At 36.8% G+C, this 15,379-nt stretch overlaps 2 protein-coding genes across 4 annotated transcripts in view; one reads left to right on the forward strand and one right to left on the reverse strand.

Annotated features, from left to right (window-relative positions):
- RGS20 (regulator of G protein signaling 20) overlaps positions 1-6,472 on the forward strand; it is a 41,764-nt gene extending 35,292 nt beyond the window's left edge. For both annotated transcript variants that reach the window (XM_030445510.1, XM_030445508.1), the window contains 3 exons: positions 3,878-3,964; positions 4,603-4,837; positions 6,284-6,472. In XM_030445510.1, the coding sequence (XP_030301370.1) occupies positions 3,878-3,964; positions 4,603-4,837; positions 6,284-6,472 (511 nt within the window). The remainder of the gene's footprint in view (positions 1-3,877; positions 3,965-4,602; positions 4,838-6,283) is intronic.
- Positions 6,473-12,870: 6,398 nt separating this feature from the next.
- TCEA1 (transcription elongation factor A1) overlaps positions 12,871-15,379 on the reverse strand; it is a 28,399-nt gene continuing 25,890 nt past the window's right edge. For both annotated transcript variants that reach the window (XM_030446153.1, XM_030446152.1), the window contains exons 9-10: positions 14,172-14,243; positions 12,871-13,213 (exon numbers count right to left, since the gene is read on the reverse strand). In XM_030446153.1, the coding sequence (XP_030302013.1) occupies positions 13,205-13,213; positions 14,172-14,243 (81 nt within the window). In that variant the 3' untranslated portion in view covers positions 12,871-13,204. The remainder of the gene's footprint in view (positions 13,214-14,171; positions 14,244-15,379) is intronic.

Here is a 15,379-nt window from a genome sequence, read left to right on the forward strand (position 1 = left end):
CTATTACTAGATAGCCTACAGATTATGCTTTTTTTTCCTTGCCATTCAAGTAGTAGATGTTTTTGTTTAAAAAATCTCTGTACAGTATCTCTGTTGTATTTTTGTTGCCAATACTGTGTATTGGAAGGTCTGTTTTGTGCACTCCCCAGCCTTGAGCTTCACCAGGGCTTCCAATAAAAACTGAAAGAAATGCCAGGGTGTCACAGATTAAGACTGAGGACAGGGACATCACAAGCAGCACAGATCACATTAAATAGAGTTAGGAGTAGATGGAAGAAGGTGTAGGTCAGAAAATTAATCGGGTGCCCAGCACTGTTGTTTTGAGGACAAGTGGATCTGTTGTCATTTCAGTGCTGCCAGCTCATGGCACCTGCAACTCAGATGAAGTTAATTCTTAGCATCAGAGGCTTTAAATATTGTGGGTATTTGCTGAAGATGAGGACATAAGTGGAATTGAATTCAGAAGAACTCCCATTATAAGGTGCTAAGAAGAAAAATTTATCAGGGAAGCAAAGCAAAAGAGGAAGAGGAATCACATGATTCCTTAAACTAATGATATGTTCACCTCTCTTTTACCATCTCCTCCAGATTCAAGTGATTTCATTCAAAACTGAAGGAAAACTTCACATGCTTGAAAGTCCTTTATCTGTCTGGAGCCAAGCATTAATTAATGGGCAAGACCAGAACTTCCACTGAAATACAGAAAAAGGGTCTTAGACAGCCCTAAGAGTTGAACCAAAGCACTGACAGCAACCTGAGTGCTTCTTATAAATGCACAATTCACCACACAAACACTTCAGAACAAGGATATTTGGCACCAAGCTGAAAAGAAAAGGTCATAAATAACTTCACAGCCCAGCCTAGGGATCTATTCCACTATTACTTTTTTCCAACACAAGCTGGTAGCAGATGCTTTGGAGAACACCATTAGAAGGCAAGAGAAGAGCAGGCTGATCACTTCTTTGCTACTGGTATTCAGCTCATCAGAAGCTGAGACACCCAATTCTGCCCTCTCTCACACAGTGAGTAGTTTGCAAGGACAAAAGGCTTCTTGAATTTTTTTGCAAGATGCCAAGTAAGCCAAGGTAGAGTTTAAAGAGACACCAAGTTCTGTGCCTGTAGGGGGTCAGAGTTTGCAATCTTGCAGAGTGGCATCTGTGTTAAAGCATCCCCATACCAATCCCAGCATCTTCTGAAGAGCTGCACATTATGTAAACACACATCTTTCTATGAAAGGAAAAACTAAGACACTAAGAAAACTTGCATTTTAAATTGTTGATGAAGTGCTTTTTGTGCCATTTCACCTGGTATTTTCCTGGATGCTTATTTTCTGTGCACATCACTATTCAAAGAAAGCAATTTACTCAAGAACCCAAATTTCATGATGCTTAAAATTCCTATCTGCATTTCAGAATCGTCTGTGAAAACAGCCCAAGCCTCAAAACAGAGCAGCTTGCTTTAGCTTTAAAATAATTTCTGATTTTTTAGAGAACAATTGTTTTCTAGTAGCAAGAAATACAAAACAATCCGTAATTAAGCTATTTATATGCCCTATTCATAGAGCCTTTCCTCAAAATAACTCAAGTACTTTGAGCAGAAAAATTATGAATAGGAATAAAAATAACAGCCTATATGACTCATGCAGCTGAGTTGCTGAACATCCAGTATTCAGCAGACTCTTTAATAGTAGATTTAGAATGAAGAGATGGCAAAATGAGTCTCTCAGCTGGATGCTCAGAGCCTGTGTTCATTCCTACAGCCAAAACTCAAGCCTCCAGCCTGTTACTCTTCCATATCTTGAGAAGATAAGAGTATTGCAGTCCCTTTTTTGTTTACCTTTATATTTCTAGGGAGAGAGCTTGCCTGCAAATCATTTTCTGAGGCACAGTGTATTCTCTTAAGGAAGCTTTTGTATTTCTTTTGTCTTTTTCCTCCTTCTGTGCATTATCCTATTAAGACTGTAATCCTTTGTTGAATCTGTTGTTCCCCCTCAATCCAAGAATAACTCTGACAAGCATAACACCCTTTGTCTGCATGTGAGGAGTACATATTATATCATTTTTCATATTAAAAAATAAAGGCCAGAATCACTAGTAAAAAGGGTAGTAAAGGATTGAAACCTATACACCTCAAAAGAATAGAGAATCAACATAACTTACTTTTTTTTTTTTTTTTTCCTGAAAAGGTGAATTAATATAGTTCATTGGTTTGAATGCATAGCTCAGATGCTGCAGGAAAAAAATGTGTTTGCAATAATTGCTCTCTTAGCAACAGGAAAGCTTCCCTACCTCTTCAATGTATGGACTGCCTTAGCAAAGAGAAAAGTAGGTCTCTGCAAATTATGAATTAAATATGAATTATGAATTAAATTAGAGAAAACAAGAGGAGATAACCCAGTGAATTAGTAAGGCTGCAAATAAGACAAAGCCATGAGTTTAGAAAGCAGAAAGGACAGAAAAATCAGCTGGTTTAATGAAAAGCCTTATTGGAAAGAAATGAGATGCTTAAGGATTAGGGCAACAGAACTGTTACAACATCAGTATTAAAGAAAAGTAAAATACAAATGAAGAAATTACATATTGTATTTTCCTCAAAGTCATAACAAATGTATTGCTTTATTTCAGCTGTTTTGTATGACTTAAAGATTACCATTCACTGGGATCCTTTCTTCTTGATAAATGTTAAGCAGCTTTACAGATTATATGAACATGTGTGTGTCTGTATGCATGTGCATTTCTCACTAAACTGTAATGTCCCCATTCCCTGAAAAGAGATATGTTTATTCTGAAACCCAGTCTCAGATGAAAAACAATCTGTAACTAGAAAAGGAATTTTTAAAAAGTGAAGTTACCTAAACTACCATCTGATGACATTAGCAGTTGACAGGAACCCTTCCCATGGGACATGGAAACTCTCAGTGATCACAGATGATTTTAGTAAACTATTTTTTTCTTTAATTCCACAAACAAGCTAATTGTAATTTTCAGTCAGACATACTCAAAATTATATTCAGCAATGGTATAGCTGCTCTTTGTGCTCTGGGCCTCACGTTTTGAAGCATATGCTACCACTTTCTTAACATTGCTATCAATTCCCACACTATCTGGCTATATCTAGATCTGAACTCTGAAAGATGCTTACACTTCCAACAGCACAACGAGCAGTGCCTGGTTTGCTTAAAACTTGTGCTTCAGCTTCTGAATTCTGGTTTTCCTGGAATATGGTATCACTGTTGTAAAGAAGAGTCATCGCTCTCGTTGTGCCCTATGGATATAAAAATAGCCAAGGAGTAAAAAAAACAGAAAACAAACCCAAAACAACCAAAATCTCACTGAGTGAGATTATGTGAGTGAAATCTCACTCTCATAAACCAGTGTACCTAGTCCAACTTAAGCATTGCATCAAGCATCACTGTGTAATAAGTCAGTGGAGGAGAGATTTGGTATTTGATAAAGGGTACTCATGCACTTATATAAGCATATCTATACAGCCCATAAATCTGTAGATACACACATATACACTTGCATATGCATATAGAGGGAATGGGACCCAGCAATCCCTATGGCTCCCTTCCAATTTGAGATACTCTATGAAATTATGATCCCTGTAGAGAAAGTCTATGTGATACAACACTGAACAGCATTCAGCTACACTAAACTTTGACAGGTTTTTACAACTGTAAAACTAATGTCAGCGTTATAACTATGGGTAATGTGGCTACTGTTAGCTTCTCTCCTTCCAGATGAGCTTTTTTTTTGGTTTTGGCTTTGTGGTGGTGTTTTGTTGTTTTTTTTTTTAATATGCAAGGAAAAGCATCTGGTGTACATTCAGTCTTTTCCTCTATAAATTTGACTAAATTTTGTTTGCTGTCTTGCAGTCTTACTGTTAGAAATCAAGATGAAGAGAGAGCAAGGAGAACATCTCATGAACTCCAAGCAGAGGGTATTCCAAACTGTGAGGAAAGGTACAGTCTCTGCTAAGGGTTCTGCCAACCTAAAATGAAACAAATCAAACAAATCATAGTAAATTTTTTTTCTGCAATAATTTTTAAGTACATCCTGTTCCCACCCAGCAACTAAATAATGAAGTTAACTGGCACTGCTCAGAATTACAAAAATAGTAACTACAAAGAGAAGCTCAGATCTTTCCAAGAGCCAGATAACTGTCTCTTCAGAACTGCTCAAACTGATAGAAGCACCTGTTAACAGCCAGGAGAGTTCCTTTTTTCAGGGTTTGAATCACTACTTCTTTTAGGTCTTCTTATTCGATTTTTAAAGATTGTTATTATTGTTATTAACAAGGTCCATTAGATAGAGAAAAAATTCTTAGGTGTTGCAGAGGGACTTCCTTGCTACAGTTATTTTAAGCAATAAACTGCCATTTCTGCATTGAAACTCTGGCAGACATCTGCATCTAAGCTTTTGATAAGCACAATTTCAAAAAGTATCTTATAAATATGTTTACAGGAGTTTGCACTTGGGGAATTAAGAGCCCCACAGACCTTGCAATTTTGTTCATTGTGATGGTAGATGCCTCCTGCCAGCTGTGATGAGCTGGAGTAACATTCACTTCTCTCTGCTTGTCCTCTCCTTCCTTCTCAAGCCCTGCCCCTACTCTCGAAGAAGTAAATGCTTGGGCTCAATCATTTGACAAGTTGATGCTCACTCCAGCTGGCAGAAACGCTTTCCGTGAATTCCTACGAACAGAATTCAGCGAGGAAAACATGCTCTTCTGGATGGCCTGTGAGGAACTAAAACAAGAATCCAACAAAAACGTAATTGAAGAAAAAGCAAGACTGATTTATGAAGATTACATTTCTATCCTTTCTCCAAAAGAGGTATATTCCTTCCCCCAATACATCCTTTGATACTGCTTCTCACAGTTGGTTTGAACTTGTGTTTAAAGCTACAACGCTATGGGAGAAATTTTTCCTTCATGTTCCACTGCCAACAGGCAGAGATTGAGGGGAAAAAGGCAAACCCATTCTTGATGTGAGACTTCCAAAATTACTTTCACTGGCTGTAAGAAAGTTCTTCTTAAGCTATCCTGGCATGCTGATGTGAAGCATTTAATTTGTGGCAGATATATACACACTGATGATTGTTTTATCTTTGCCTAACTTAAGTTTTATTTGTTGGACAAATCGGGTGTTTCTTTTCTTTGCACTGGGAAGGGTGTGTGTGGGCATCTCTCCACAAGCACAGTAACCACAAATAAAGTGTTATTTGCAAAGCACAAATTGCTCAAAGAACAGCTGACTAAACGTGGCATAGACCAAACATGCTGACTTCCTGAAAACTTTCAAAAACTACTTGTCACTTTGCTGTTAGCAAATATGTCAAGTGTCAAAGACACTTCAGTTCAGTTTGAATGTCATTGTGCCAAGTAGGCTCGAATTTAAACCTCCAATATCCTTGCAAAACTCAGATTTAAGTAGAGCTTGCACTGCAGACAATTAAGTACTTTCAAGATGACTGTTTAAATCTAGTCAGTACTATTAGTAGTACTAATATCTTTCTACAGACACTAGAGATTTCACAGAATCACAAAATATTTTAGGTTGGAAGAGAACTCCAAGATCATCCAGTCCAACCTCTGACCAACACCATAATCTAACTACTAACCCATGTCCTAAGGATTAGGTCCAAACACCTTTTAAATGCCTCCAGGGGTGGTGACTCCACCACTGTCCTGGGCCAGGACGTTCCAATGCCTGACAACCCTCTCAGTGAAAAAGTCTTTCCTAAAAACCAGGGAAATTTGCAAGAGGAAAAATAGTACATTACTGGGCTCATATAACCATGCCTATGCTTTGTATCAGTTCACCCTGTCTTTTCACAGGAATTTGATTAAGCAACAGCTTCTCAGGTTATGGTTTCCATCTGCGTCATACTGCTTACCCCAAATTTGCTCTCTCTACATCAGCACTAACTCCCAAGGAACCAAACTGTCACAAAAAATTATAAATCCTCTCAACTACAGAACAGGAAGTTGGTTTGGAAATAGACTGCCACTTCTTCAGGTTTCAGTAATAACTGGGCTGCAATCAGCCTTGCTCCAAGTCACTTCAATGAGAACATCTCTCTATGCATACTCAAGATTATTACTACTTCTGCATTTCAGCATAGTCATTTTTTGCCTGTTTAGCAGTGTTTACACCCTTAAAGGACACTAGCTGAAATGGTTAAAAAAAGACTGCTACATTAGCCACTAAACCAAACCTAATAATCCACATGTACCATTCACCACTATTATTTATGTGATTTTCTGTTTTAATATGCAGGTCAGTCTGGACTCCAGAGTAAGAGAAGTTATTAACCGAAATATGCTGGAACCCTCACAACATACCTTTGATGATGCACAGCTTCAAATTTATACTTTAATGCACAGAGACTCCTACCCACGGTTTATGAACTCTGCAATTTATAAGAACTTGCTTCAGTCCTTATCTGAAAAATCCATTGAAGCATAGCAGTTTTCCTTACATGTATTTATTTTAAAACAAATGGGACTCTGGGATACCGATCCACGGGGAAATTATTTAATCAGATATTTACCTGAAAGTGATTCAGGTAAGTTTTACTACAGACTGAATGGTGTAAACCTGCACAAGGCTCTGACACAAGCAGCTGAATGCAGTTTGTGATCAGAATCAGTGTTACTTTGCGAAAGAAAATGAGGGAAATGAAAAGCTTCTGTTCCAGTAATGCAGTGTTGTCTCAAACACAGCACACAACTCTGATGCAAATCTGTTACCACAAAAGTCTGGAGTATCAAAGCCAACTGAGTGCAAAAGGTAAATTTTAAGTGGATTGTTAGAATTTTCTAGAACATCAAACTGGCTGCCCCATCTACACTGTGACCAAAGTAAAAAAAGTACTGCCAATATCTGGGTTACCCTAGACAAAAGTTTCACACGTCTTACCTGGCACAGGTACATTCCACTTGCCTCTGTATATTTAAAGCATCTGTGGTGCAGCAATGGAAATCAGTATGGCAATCTCAAGCTAATGGTCCAACTAACGCTGCCTCTAAAAATCTTCTGCTGAAGAATTCTTATTTTACTACTAGAGTCTGCTGAACACATTTTAAAGTTCATGTTGTTGATGCTTATAAATTATTCACTTTTAAAAGAGGAAGAAGAGTGAGTATTTAAATTCCAAAATAAAGCACAAGAATTCTCACATATTCTTCTCCTCCCACTGTAGGTAGCTGTAAAAACCCTTCACTATGTAAAACCCATAACCTGACAGGATGGCAGCATCTTGGTTTTGTACATATTCAATTCTCTCATTACCTGGCCAATCTTGTAAGGTTTCTATATTGCAGGTATACACACATTTAATTGACAAAAGGAACATGGAAGTATTCTGTTGTGATCCAGTGCTATTTCAGATTGTCCAAAATAAAAGAAACGTATCTATCCACTAATAAACCACATTCATTTACAGTATTCCCAAACCACTAATAAACCACATTAATTTACAGTATTCTCAAAGCATTACACTTGATTTCTGGTCTCAAAATCAGTAACCACAGGAAGGACTAGGAAGAAAGCTGAATCTGCATAATCTATGTGTAAATCTGCTATTAGAATAACTTCATTATTTTAAGTTACAAGAGTCACTACAAATCCACTGTATTAAACTTTGGAGTTTATGGAGGATTTTCATTGGACTGTATCTTTTCCTGCACATTTATTTAAATGAACCAAATGACACATATAGGTAGGAAAAGGACATTTGGAGAACAGAAAGGAAAGGAAAGAAACAGACAGGCATTGCTCAGTGATAGTTACTGCAGCCTTTCTAAAACCTACTCTGCCTAATTCCAGTACCACAAAAAGCACAAAATGGGGACTTTCTCTGAAAAAAAAAAGAAAATGGGAATAACGAAGCAAAATTTAGGAGATGAGTTTAATTGTTTCCTCAATGCACCCAGCAGGAGATATGTTCTGCCCTTACCACATTTGCATTATTTAACAAATAATGACGAGATTTTTCATTACACAGCACCACAGGAGGAGACCCAGTACAGGGTAAGTTAACAAAAGCTATAGAAGAGTTTCCATCATCTCCTTTTAAAAACAAAAGGCTATTCAACATGTCATCACCAAAAAGTAAAGCAAAAAAACTTGAGGTAGCAAACCTGAGTGCTCGTGCCCTCTGCAGCATAACACTGAGAGACTCAGTTAAAGGGAAGCCCTTCTATGTATACCACTGCTTCAGCCATGGTCCAGTTAGTGGTTGTGACTGCTTAACATCACTGCTGGTTATCTCAACTCAATTCCTAGTAAACATACCCAAAGCACTACTAACACGATTCCCCTTTCCATAAATTATTACATGATAGGTTGTAACTTCAACGAGAAGAACAAGATGTACTGGTAAAGCAGCATTCATGGGGATCTTGCAGTCAAACTGATGATGATGCTGTAATTGCTTTAATCAGGGTGGTAAGAGCTCTAAAGCTCTAAGTTGACTAAGTTTATTTAGGTCAAATGCATTTTGCTGGAAAGATGAGATGCACACATCAAAAAAAAAGTTCTAAATGTGTCACTTTGTGAAATGGTGGATTTCATTTCTTAGAAGTTCTCTTCCCTGTAAAGATACCTCATTAAAAGCTGGAAGACAGACCAAGCACTTGTACTTTATATTGAACAATATTTTACTCTGCAAGAAGAAGAAAGAAAAAAAATGCAATGAAATTAGAGGGGAGGGAAAATTAGATTGTTTTGGGCAGTTCTATGGTTAACAAAAGACTATTAAAGAAAATAACAATTTCTATGGTTATTTTCCATGTGCCACAACTTCTGAGCAATCAAGATTCTCTAGGCAATTTTCATTAGAATATGCTGACATTTGCAGTGTGCAATTTCCTGAAAATCTGTAACAAATTGTAATGCTGTGGTTTAGATGTACACTTACACCCAACACCAGTGGCAGAATGCTGGTTCCTAGATCCCCAGAGAAGCTCTCTTTAAAAACACAAACAACCCACCCCCTCAAAGTATCTTGTAACTTTAAGGCTGTTAAATGCTGGATTTTGTTGAAAGGGGGGAGAGGGGAAAAAGGAAAACAAAAAGCCACCCACACAGAATCAGGCTTTTAACTCCATATCATCACATGTATTTGCTCATTATGCACAAACTTTTCTTAGGGCAAAAATGAGTTGCACTGAAAAGGAAAACTTACTACAGACAAGCTGTTACAAAGAGCAGGACAAATTAATCATACTGACACAAGACATTTATAATTCATCAAGTTAGAAATTATCACCAAATCAATTTATCCTAGCTTGAAAATAAGCATGGTTGGTTTGTCTTGGCATTTTTCTAACTGCAGGATATCATTAAGCTCTAAGTACTTTCCAGCCCACTGGTATTCCTTCTTCAGTGTCTGTACTTCAGAAACCAGCAGCTCCCACAGAAGAGGCACACTTGTTAAGGACTGCTCTTTTCACCAGCCTGCTAAGCAGTATTAAATTTGCATGGGCTCCTTCAGCCAACATATTGTGCTTTACACTGACCTTTAAATTCCAAAGTCATTAGCACAATACAAACGAAGAAAAAAAACCCCAAACCATCTATATCCTGAAGAGCTCTCTATATGAAGGCAGTTTAACATTTATCACACAAACATTGTGTACTTATGCACTTTCTGATTACCAAGGATATGTGAAAAAGAGAAAGTGATGACAGACTGTCACAATATGAAGTATTTTTTTAAACAAGTTTGCTCTAAATAGTACTTAATAACACACTCCCTCTGCCATAAAAAGTAACAATATCATTTCAATCACATTAATGAAAGATTGTCTGTATTAATGTTGAAATAAATTAATCCTAAGCCTTTAAAAAGGGTAGAACAAATCAAGATTAGTGATGGATCTAGTGAAACAGAAGTTAATATACAGCTGTATGAAACAGTATTTAGAGAGGTGAAACTCCTCAGATTTATAGGAATGGCTACACATGATCTGTTTCAAAAGGCATCTGAGGAAATACAACTTTTTGCAGAATGAAGCCTTCAAGTGGATGAATTTAAGTTCCATCTGAACTTGTATGGGTTTTAAGTTTCAATTTGAAATTCACAAATATGTCCACAAGTGGAATCCTGAACTCTGGATGAAAATAAGGCAATTCCTTCACAATGCTTGAATAGGCCAGCAGGGCTTCAGACTGGGATTCACAAAAGCCAAAATCATTGAGCAGATATTTAACTCCTGATTAGTGCTGGTCAAAAAGAATAATTCAGTACAAGACAGTTTTAAGCCCACACTTTCTCCTGAGCAAGTTAAGATAATTGTATGTGAGGAAATGCCTTCTAATTAGGGATCCAGGAGCTATTTTCTGAGCATCAGAAACCTCTAGCCTTCCCTAAAGAAGGAACATGGCATCCTTAAAGATCTACATGCTCTTTAAAAGAAACATGTCCCATACCATCCTGTCCCATCACCCCTTTTTGCTCTAGCAGATCAGTGTAAATCAGCTTTAGTTGGAGGGCTATTATGTTCCAGTCTCTCTTTATTACCTTTAGGGACACATGAATACTTGAGAGGACTGAAATGTCCATAGAGTTAAACAAACCCTGCAATTCTTGGATGAGAGAGATTCATCACCAGTTCTGCCAGCATGTTTCACTGCATAAAATGTATGACTGTACTGGGTCAGTCATAGACTGCAGCTCAGTGGATATTCCACCCAGCTGGGGAAGCAAGATATGGTCCCAGCCCCATTCTACATCCTTCTCCTATACATCCTTCAGACTTTGCATCCTCTCAGACAGAGGAGGGCAAATTCAGACAACTAGGAAAACATAAAGCACCTGTTGAACAGAGGTGAATCCAAAGTTCACTGCTGGCCAGCTTCATTTTGGGGTTTGGGTCACCAAAAGGCAGCATGAACAGAATTGAGGCACCTGTGATCTTTTTTGGATCTGGTTCTTGGACTTCATTTTTCACTGTGAGAAAGACACTGCTCTTTCTACTTCAGGGACAGAAGAAAGGGTGAATAAGATTAGGTGAAACAAAGCTGTATTTGAACTCCCACTTGGATACACCTACAACACAGAAAGCCACAGTTCTAATTCTGTTAACAAAGTGCAGCTCTCATTTGTTAAATACAGAAAGTCAATTGCTTCATTTTCCCAAAAAAAGTAATTTTCCTAAGTATCATGGTCAGGCATAAAGATTAAAGGTCACACAGCATGAAGAAGGTGAAGCACACCAAGCTGTGTTTGCCCAACATAAATGCTGTGAATAGCAATGGAAAGGTAGATCTACTTGGCATCCAATTTGTAATAATTTTTAATGTAATTGTTTGATTTTTTCCTTTACCAAGGTCTCCAAACAAAGCATTGCAATGGATGTTAAGTATCTGTCATTAGTTTGTTGCTGTCTTAAACAACTTGAAAATAAAATGAATGATGCATCTTTAAGTAACTCTCAAGCAATCCTGCCAAAGGACCTTAAACATAGGCTAAAACAAAACCCATTCTGTTGGTAAAAAAAAATTAATATTATTTTCTGAATTTTCTCAAGTTCTGAATCTAGGGCTTTAATAGCAAATAAACTGAGTTTAAAATATTTTTATACAAAAATTATGCAAGGATCTTGAAATGCTGATGATTTTCTGCCTTAAAAAATATGTTTTTTAAACTAACTAAACTTCTTCTATTTCTTCTATTTCTATTTCTATTCTATTTCTATTTTTCCTCTTAGCACAGGAGCCACTTTCCCTTCCTTGCACAAGCTGACTGGAAAAGTGTGCTCTCCAAAGCATTTACCAAACACTTCTTGTCTTGCAAAGCACAAGTGTCATCAAACTACTTCCAACCCATTTTTTAGGACTGCCACCATCACACAAAAAATATTCAATGCAGAGAATCTGGGGTTTCCTTTACGGTCAAGGAATTTTATCTCCAGGAACCACACTCTTCTCATCTGCCCATAAATCCTTTATACATTCCCAGGATTATCTCCTCAGAACCACACTTTGATAAACTGAATAATATAAACACTTAGATATCATTACATAATTAAATTTTTTCTAAAGATGTTGATACATTTTCCCTTGAGAATGCATTTGAAAATATTTCTGAACATGTACATTGTCAAAAAGCAGTATTTATATCACTCCACATATGGAGAAGACCAAAGTTTTAATAATTTATTCTCACCTGCAGGTCTAAGATTGACACTGGACAAGCTACATCTCAAAATTCAGTTCACGAACAAAATCAATGTCATTTATATGAAGTGAATTTAATACTACAGCCCCCCAGCCAGTTTATATTGTGAGGAATTGATTAGCTGCTGTTATTTGGAAAGTCTACAACACAATGTCTTTCCTTATTTACAAAGTCTAAACCAAACTTGGTTGGCAAACATGTTGTACAAAACTGAACACTCAAAACATATTTAACTGGCTATTTTAAGACATCCCTAGAAATAACATCTGCTGACAGAATGCAAAATATATGCTTTAGGAAATGAAATATATTGGATTGATCAAAGCTGGTTACATAAACAAACTCAACCAACCATTGGAGAAGAGGTCATAAAATCCAATAATAAATTTCCAAGCCCCATGACCACAAATTTAGTCCTAATTCAGAAACAGTATGTACAAACTAGAGTTAACTTACTTGTGATTTAGTCAACAACTGAGTTTAACATAATTAGACAAAGCTAGAGACCTTTTCTCTTTTCAAAACTAGTGAACATGGTAGCAAGAAACAAATTCCATTCTTACAACTGAACAAATGGGGTAAAATATGTATGGAAGGAGTTTTGTTTGTTTCAGGCCGCAAAAAAATACAGTACATTTATTCACAGACCTAGAAAAAAACCAAGCCAATTACCAAATTGTTTCATTGGTAAAAGTTTAATGTCAACTTACTTATAAAAATGAAAAAATATTTTAACATTCACCATACAATTGAGCAACCTGGCCCTACAGACTATCAGCTAGAGGAAGGCATTTAAGGAAATGATGGCTGTGTCAAAATAAAGGCTAACTTCAGGCATGTATGCTGCTTTAAAAAAAGAAAAGAAAGAAAGAAAGAAGAAAGAAAAAAAGAAGAAAGAAAACAAAGCTCAAAAAATCTCTCATTTGCAGGAAGCTAGATGCTTAGCCTAGTTTTTAAAGCTAATTACAAAATCATCTTTCATACTGGTCCAGATGTCTTGACAATTTCTTCTTCTAACAGAACTGTCAAAAGAAAAGAATTTTTATGAGGTCTTCATAGAGCTTATTTCTAAATCTCTGCAAGAAAACGGAAACATGACACCATACTTAGGGTATGGAAATTACCAGTTAAAAGCATTTGCTTGTATCACAACCATCCCTTCTCTCAAGCATCTTTATGCAGACACTTTGGTCACTGCCACTTTACAGAGGTTTCAAGGACAAATTAACTTTTCCAGGTAATGCATCAAACAAGTTCTAAGCTTTATCAATTGGTATCTTGGGGTACAGATTTCAACAATACTGAGTAATGAGCTATGGAAAACAAGATGCATGAAAGATTTTTTTTTTTTAATGCAGTAATTTTAACATATCCTATGATTAACACAGAAAAATAATCTACTGAGAGTAACATGATCCATATTGCATATCATCACATCTTAAGTTGTAGATTTTATAGTCCTTCATTTCAGTGTTTCTCTGCTTTACTGGACTACAACTCAGAAGCTTTTATAATTCCCATCTCCTGAACTTAAAAAGACAAACAAATAATCACTGCCCTATAGGTATCCAAACACAGGCATATGGCAGCAGTCATCTCATTTTAATCCTTGCTTTTCAGAGCAAAAACACAAAACAAAACAAAAAAAAAACCCAACAGCAAAACCCCACCATAACTAAAGCACCAGTACTTTGTATGGCAAAGCAGTATTGTAACTAAATGTCACAAGGACAAATCATGTCTTAACTTCTGATTTATTCGCCCCCTTTGCCACTGCCTTACTTTTGTACTTACACCTTCAGCCAAAAATACTCTTCTAACCTTCAGCTATTTTGCAATATCATAACGTAATGTCATTAGACTGCACTAAGAAGTAGCCAAAAGTCAAGACAGACTTACTTGTCATTTCTTGTAAGCCAAAATTAAGTGTGGAGCCTGCCTGTCTGCTACCAAACACACAGAGCACTCTAACACTCTTACCTTCCATCTGTTTCCACATTCATTACAGACAACAAACGTCGTCATGGGCTCATCAGCACTGCGGGTTTGAACCTTTGGAAAAAGCAAGAGACAGAGCAGAAAAGGAAAATCAGTATCTTCAGCTTTTCTCAGTATGTGTTCAACATAAAGGCCTCAAATAAAATTTTAGCATTAAGGAAACACATTTGGATAAAAATACAAGGTACCTTTCCACATGAATTAATTTTTTTGTCTGTATCATAAAGCATTCATGAACATTTGACAGATTTTGTAGCATCAAAATATCTATTTCGGAGAAAAAAGTGTGCACATGCTTCTAGGAAAAGACTGCAGTAAAACTGTTCAGTACAGCTTTAAATATATTTACTGATACAGAGGCTTACAATCTCATTATTGAAAAACAACTTTCTACTTAAAGCATCTGATAGATAATATTAAATTATAAATGCAGCTGATCCCATGATCAAAACTGCATGTCCTGAAGCACTGCTAAGCAAATTAAAGCTCTTCTCCTTGCACATATTTCCTAATTAAAATGGTAAAAGGTTGTAGGAACGATTGTAAATCAGTCTTCTTTTAGTCAAATGGGAAATGATATATATATATATCAACATATATATATATAGCAATTTCTGCTATTTATTCCCTCTTTAAAGAAAACCTTACACCCGTTAAAAACAGGCAATTAACTCTCCTTGAGATAAAACCATAATAGTAAGATGTAAAAAGAGGAATTAGCAAAAACTTAGCATTGCAAACAGACACTTCTTGCTCTATACATACTCAGCTTGATTTTACATAGAATCTTCAGTAAATGAATACAACACCCACTCTTTGTGTCAGCACACCTAAGCAGATCCAACTATCTTAACATATTTTGTAACTGATTGGTATTTTCATAGAATCATAGAATCATAGAATTGGCTGGGTTGGAAGGGACCTCAGAGATCATCAAGTCCAACCCTTGATCCACTACTGCTGCAGTTACCAGACCATGGCACTGAGTGCCACATCCAGTCTCTTTTTAAATATCTCCAGGGATGGAGAATCCACTACTTCCCTGGGCAGCCCATTCCAACGCTTGATCACCCTCTCCATAAAGAAATTCTAATGTCCAACCTAAACCTCCCCTGGCAGAGCTTAAGACCATGCCCTCTTGTCTTGTTGAAAGTCGTCTGGCAAAAGAGACCAACCCCCCCCCTGGCTAC

Source organism: Calypte anna, chromosome 2 (assembly GCF_003957555.1).
Source record: "Calypte anna isolate BGI_N300 chromosome 2, bCalAnn1_v1.p, whole genome shotgun sequence".
In the NCBI taxonomy this organism is placed as follows: Eukaryota; Metazoa; Chordata; class Aves; order Apodiformes; family Trochilidae; genus Calypte; species Calypte anna.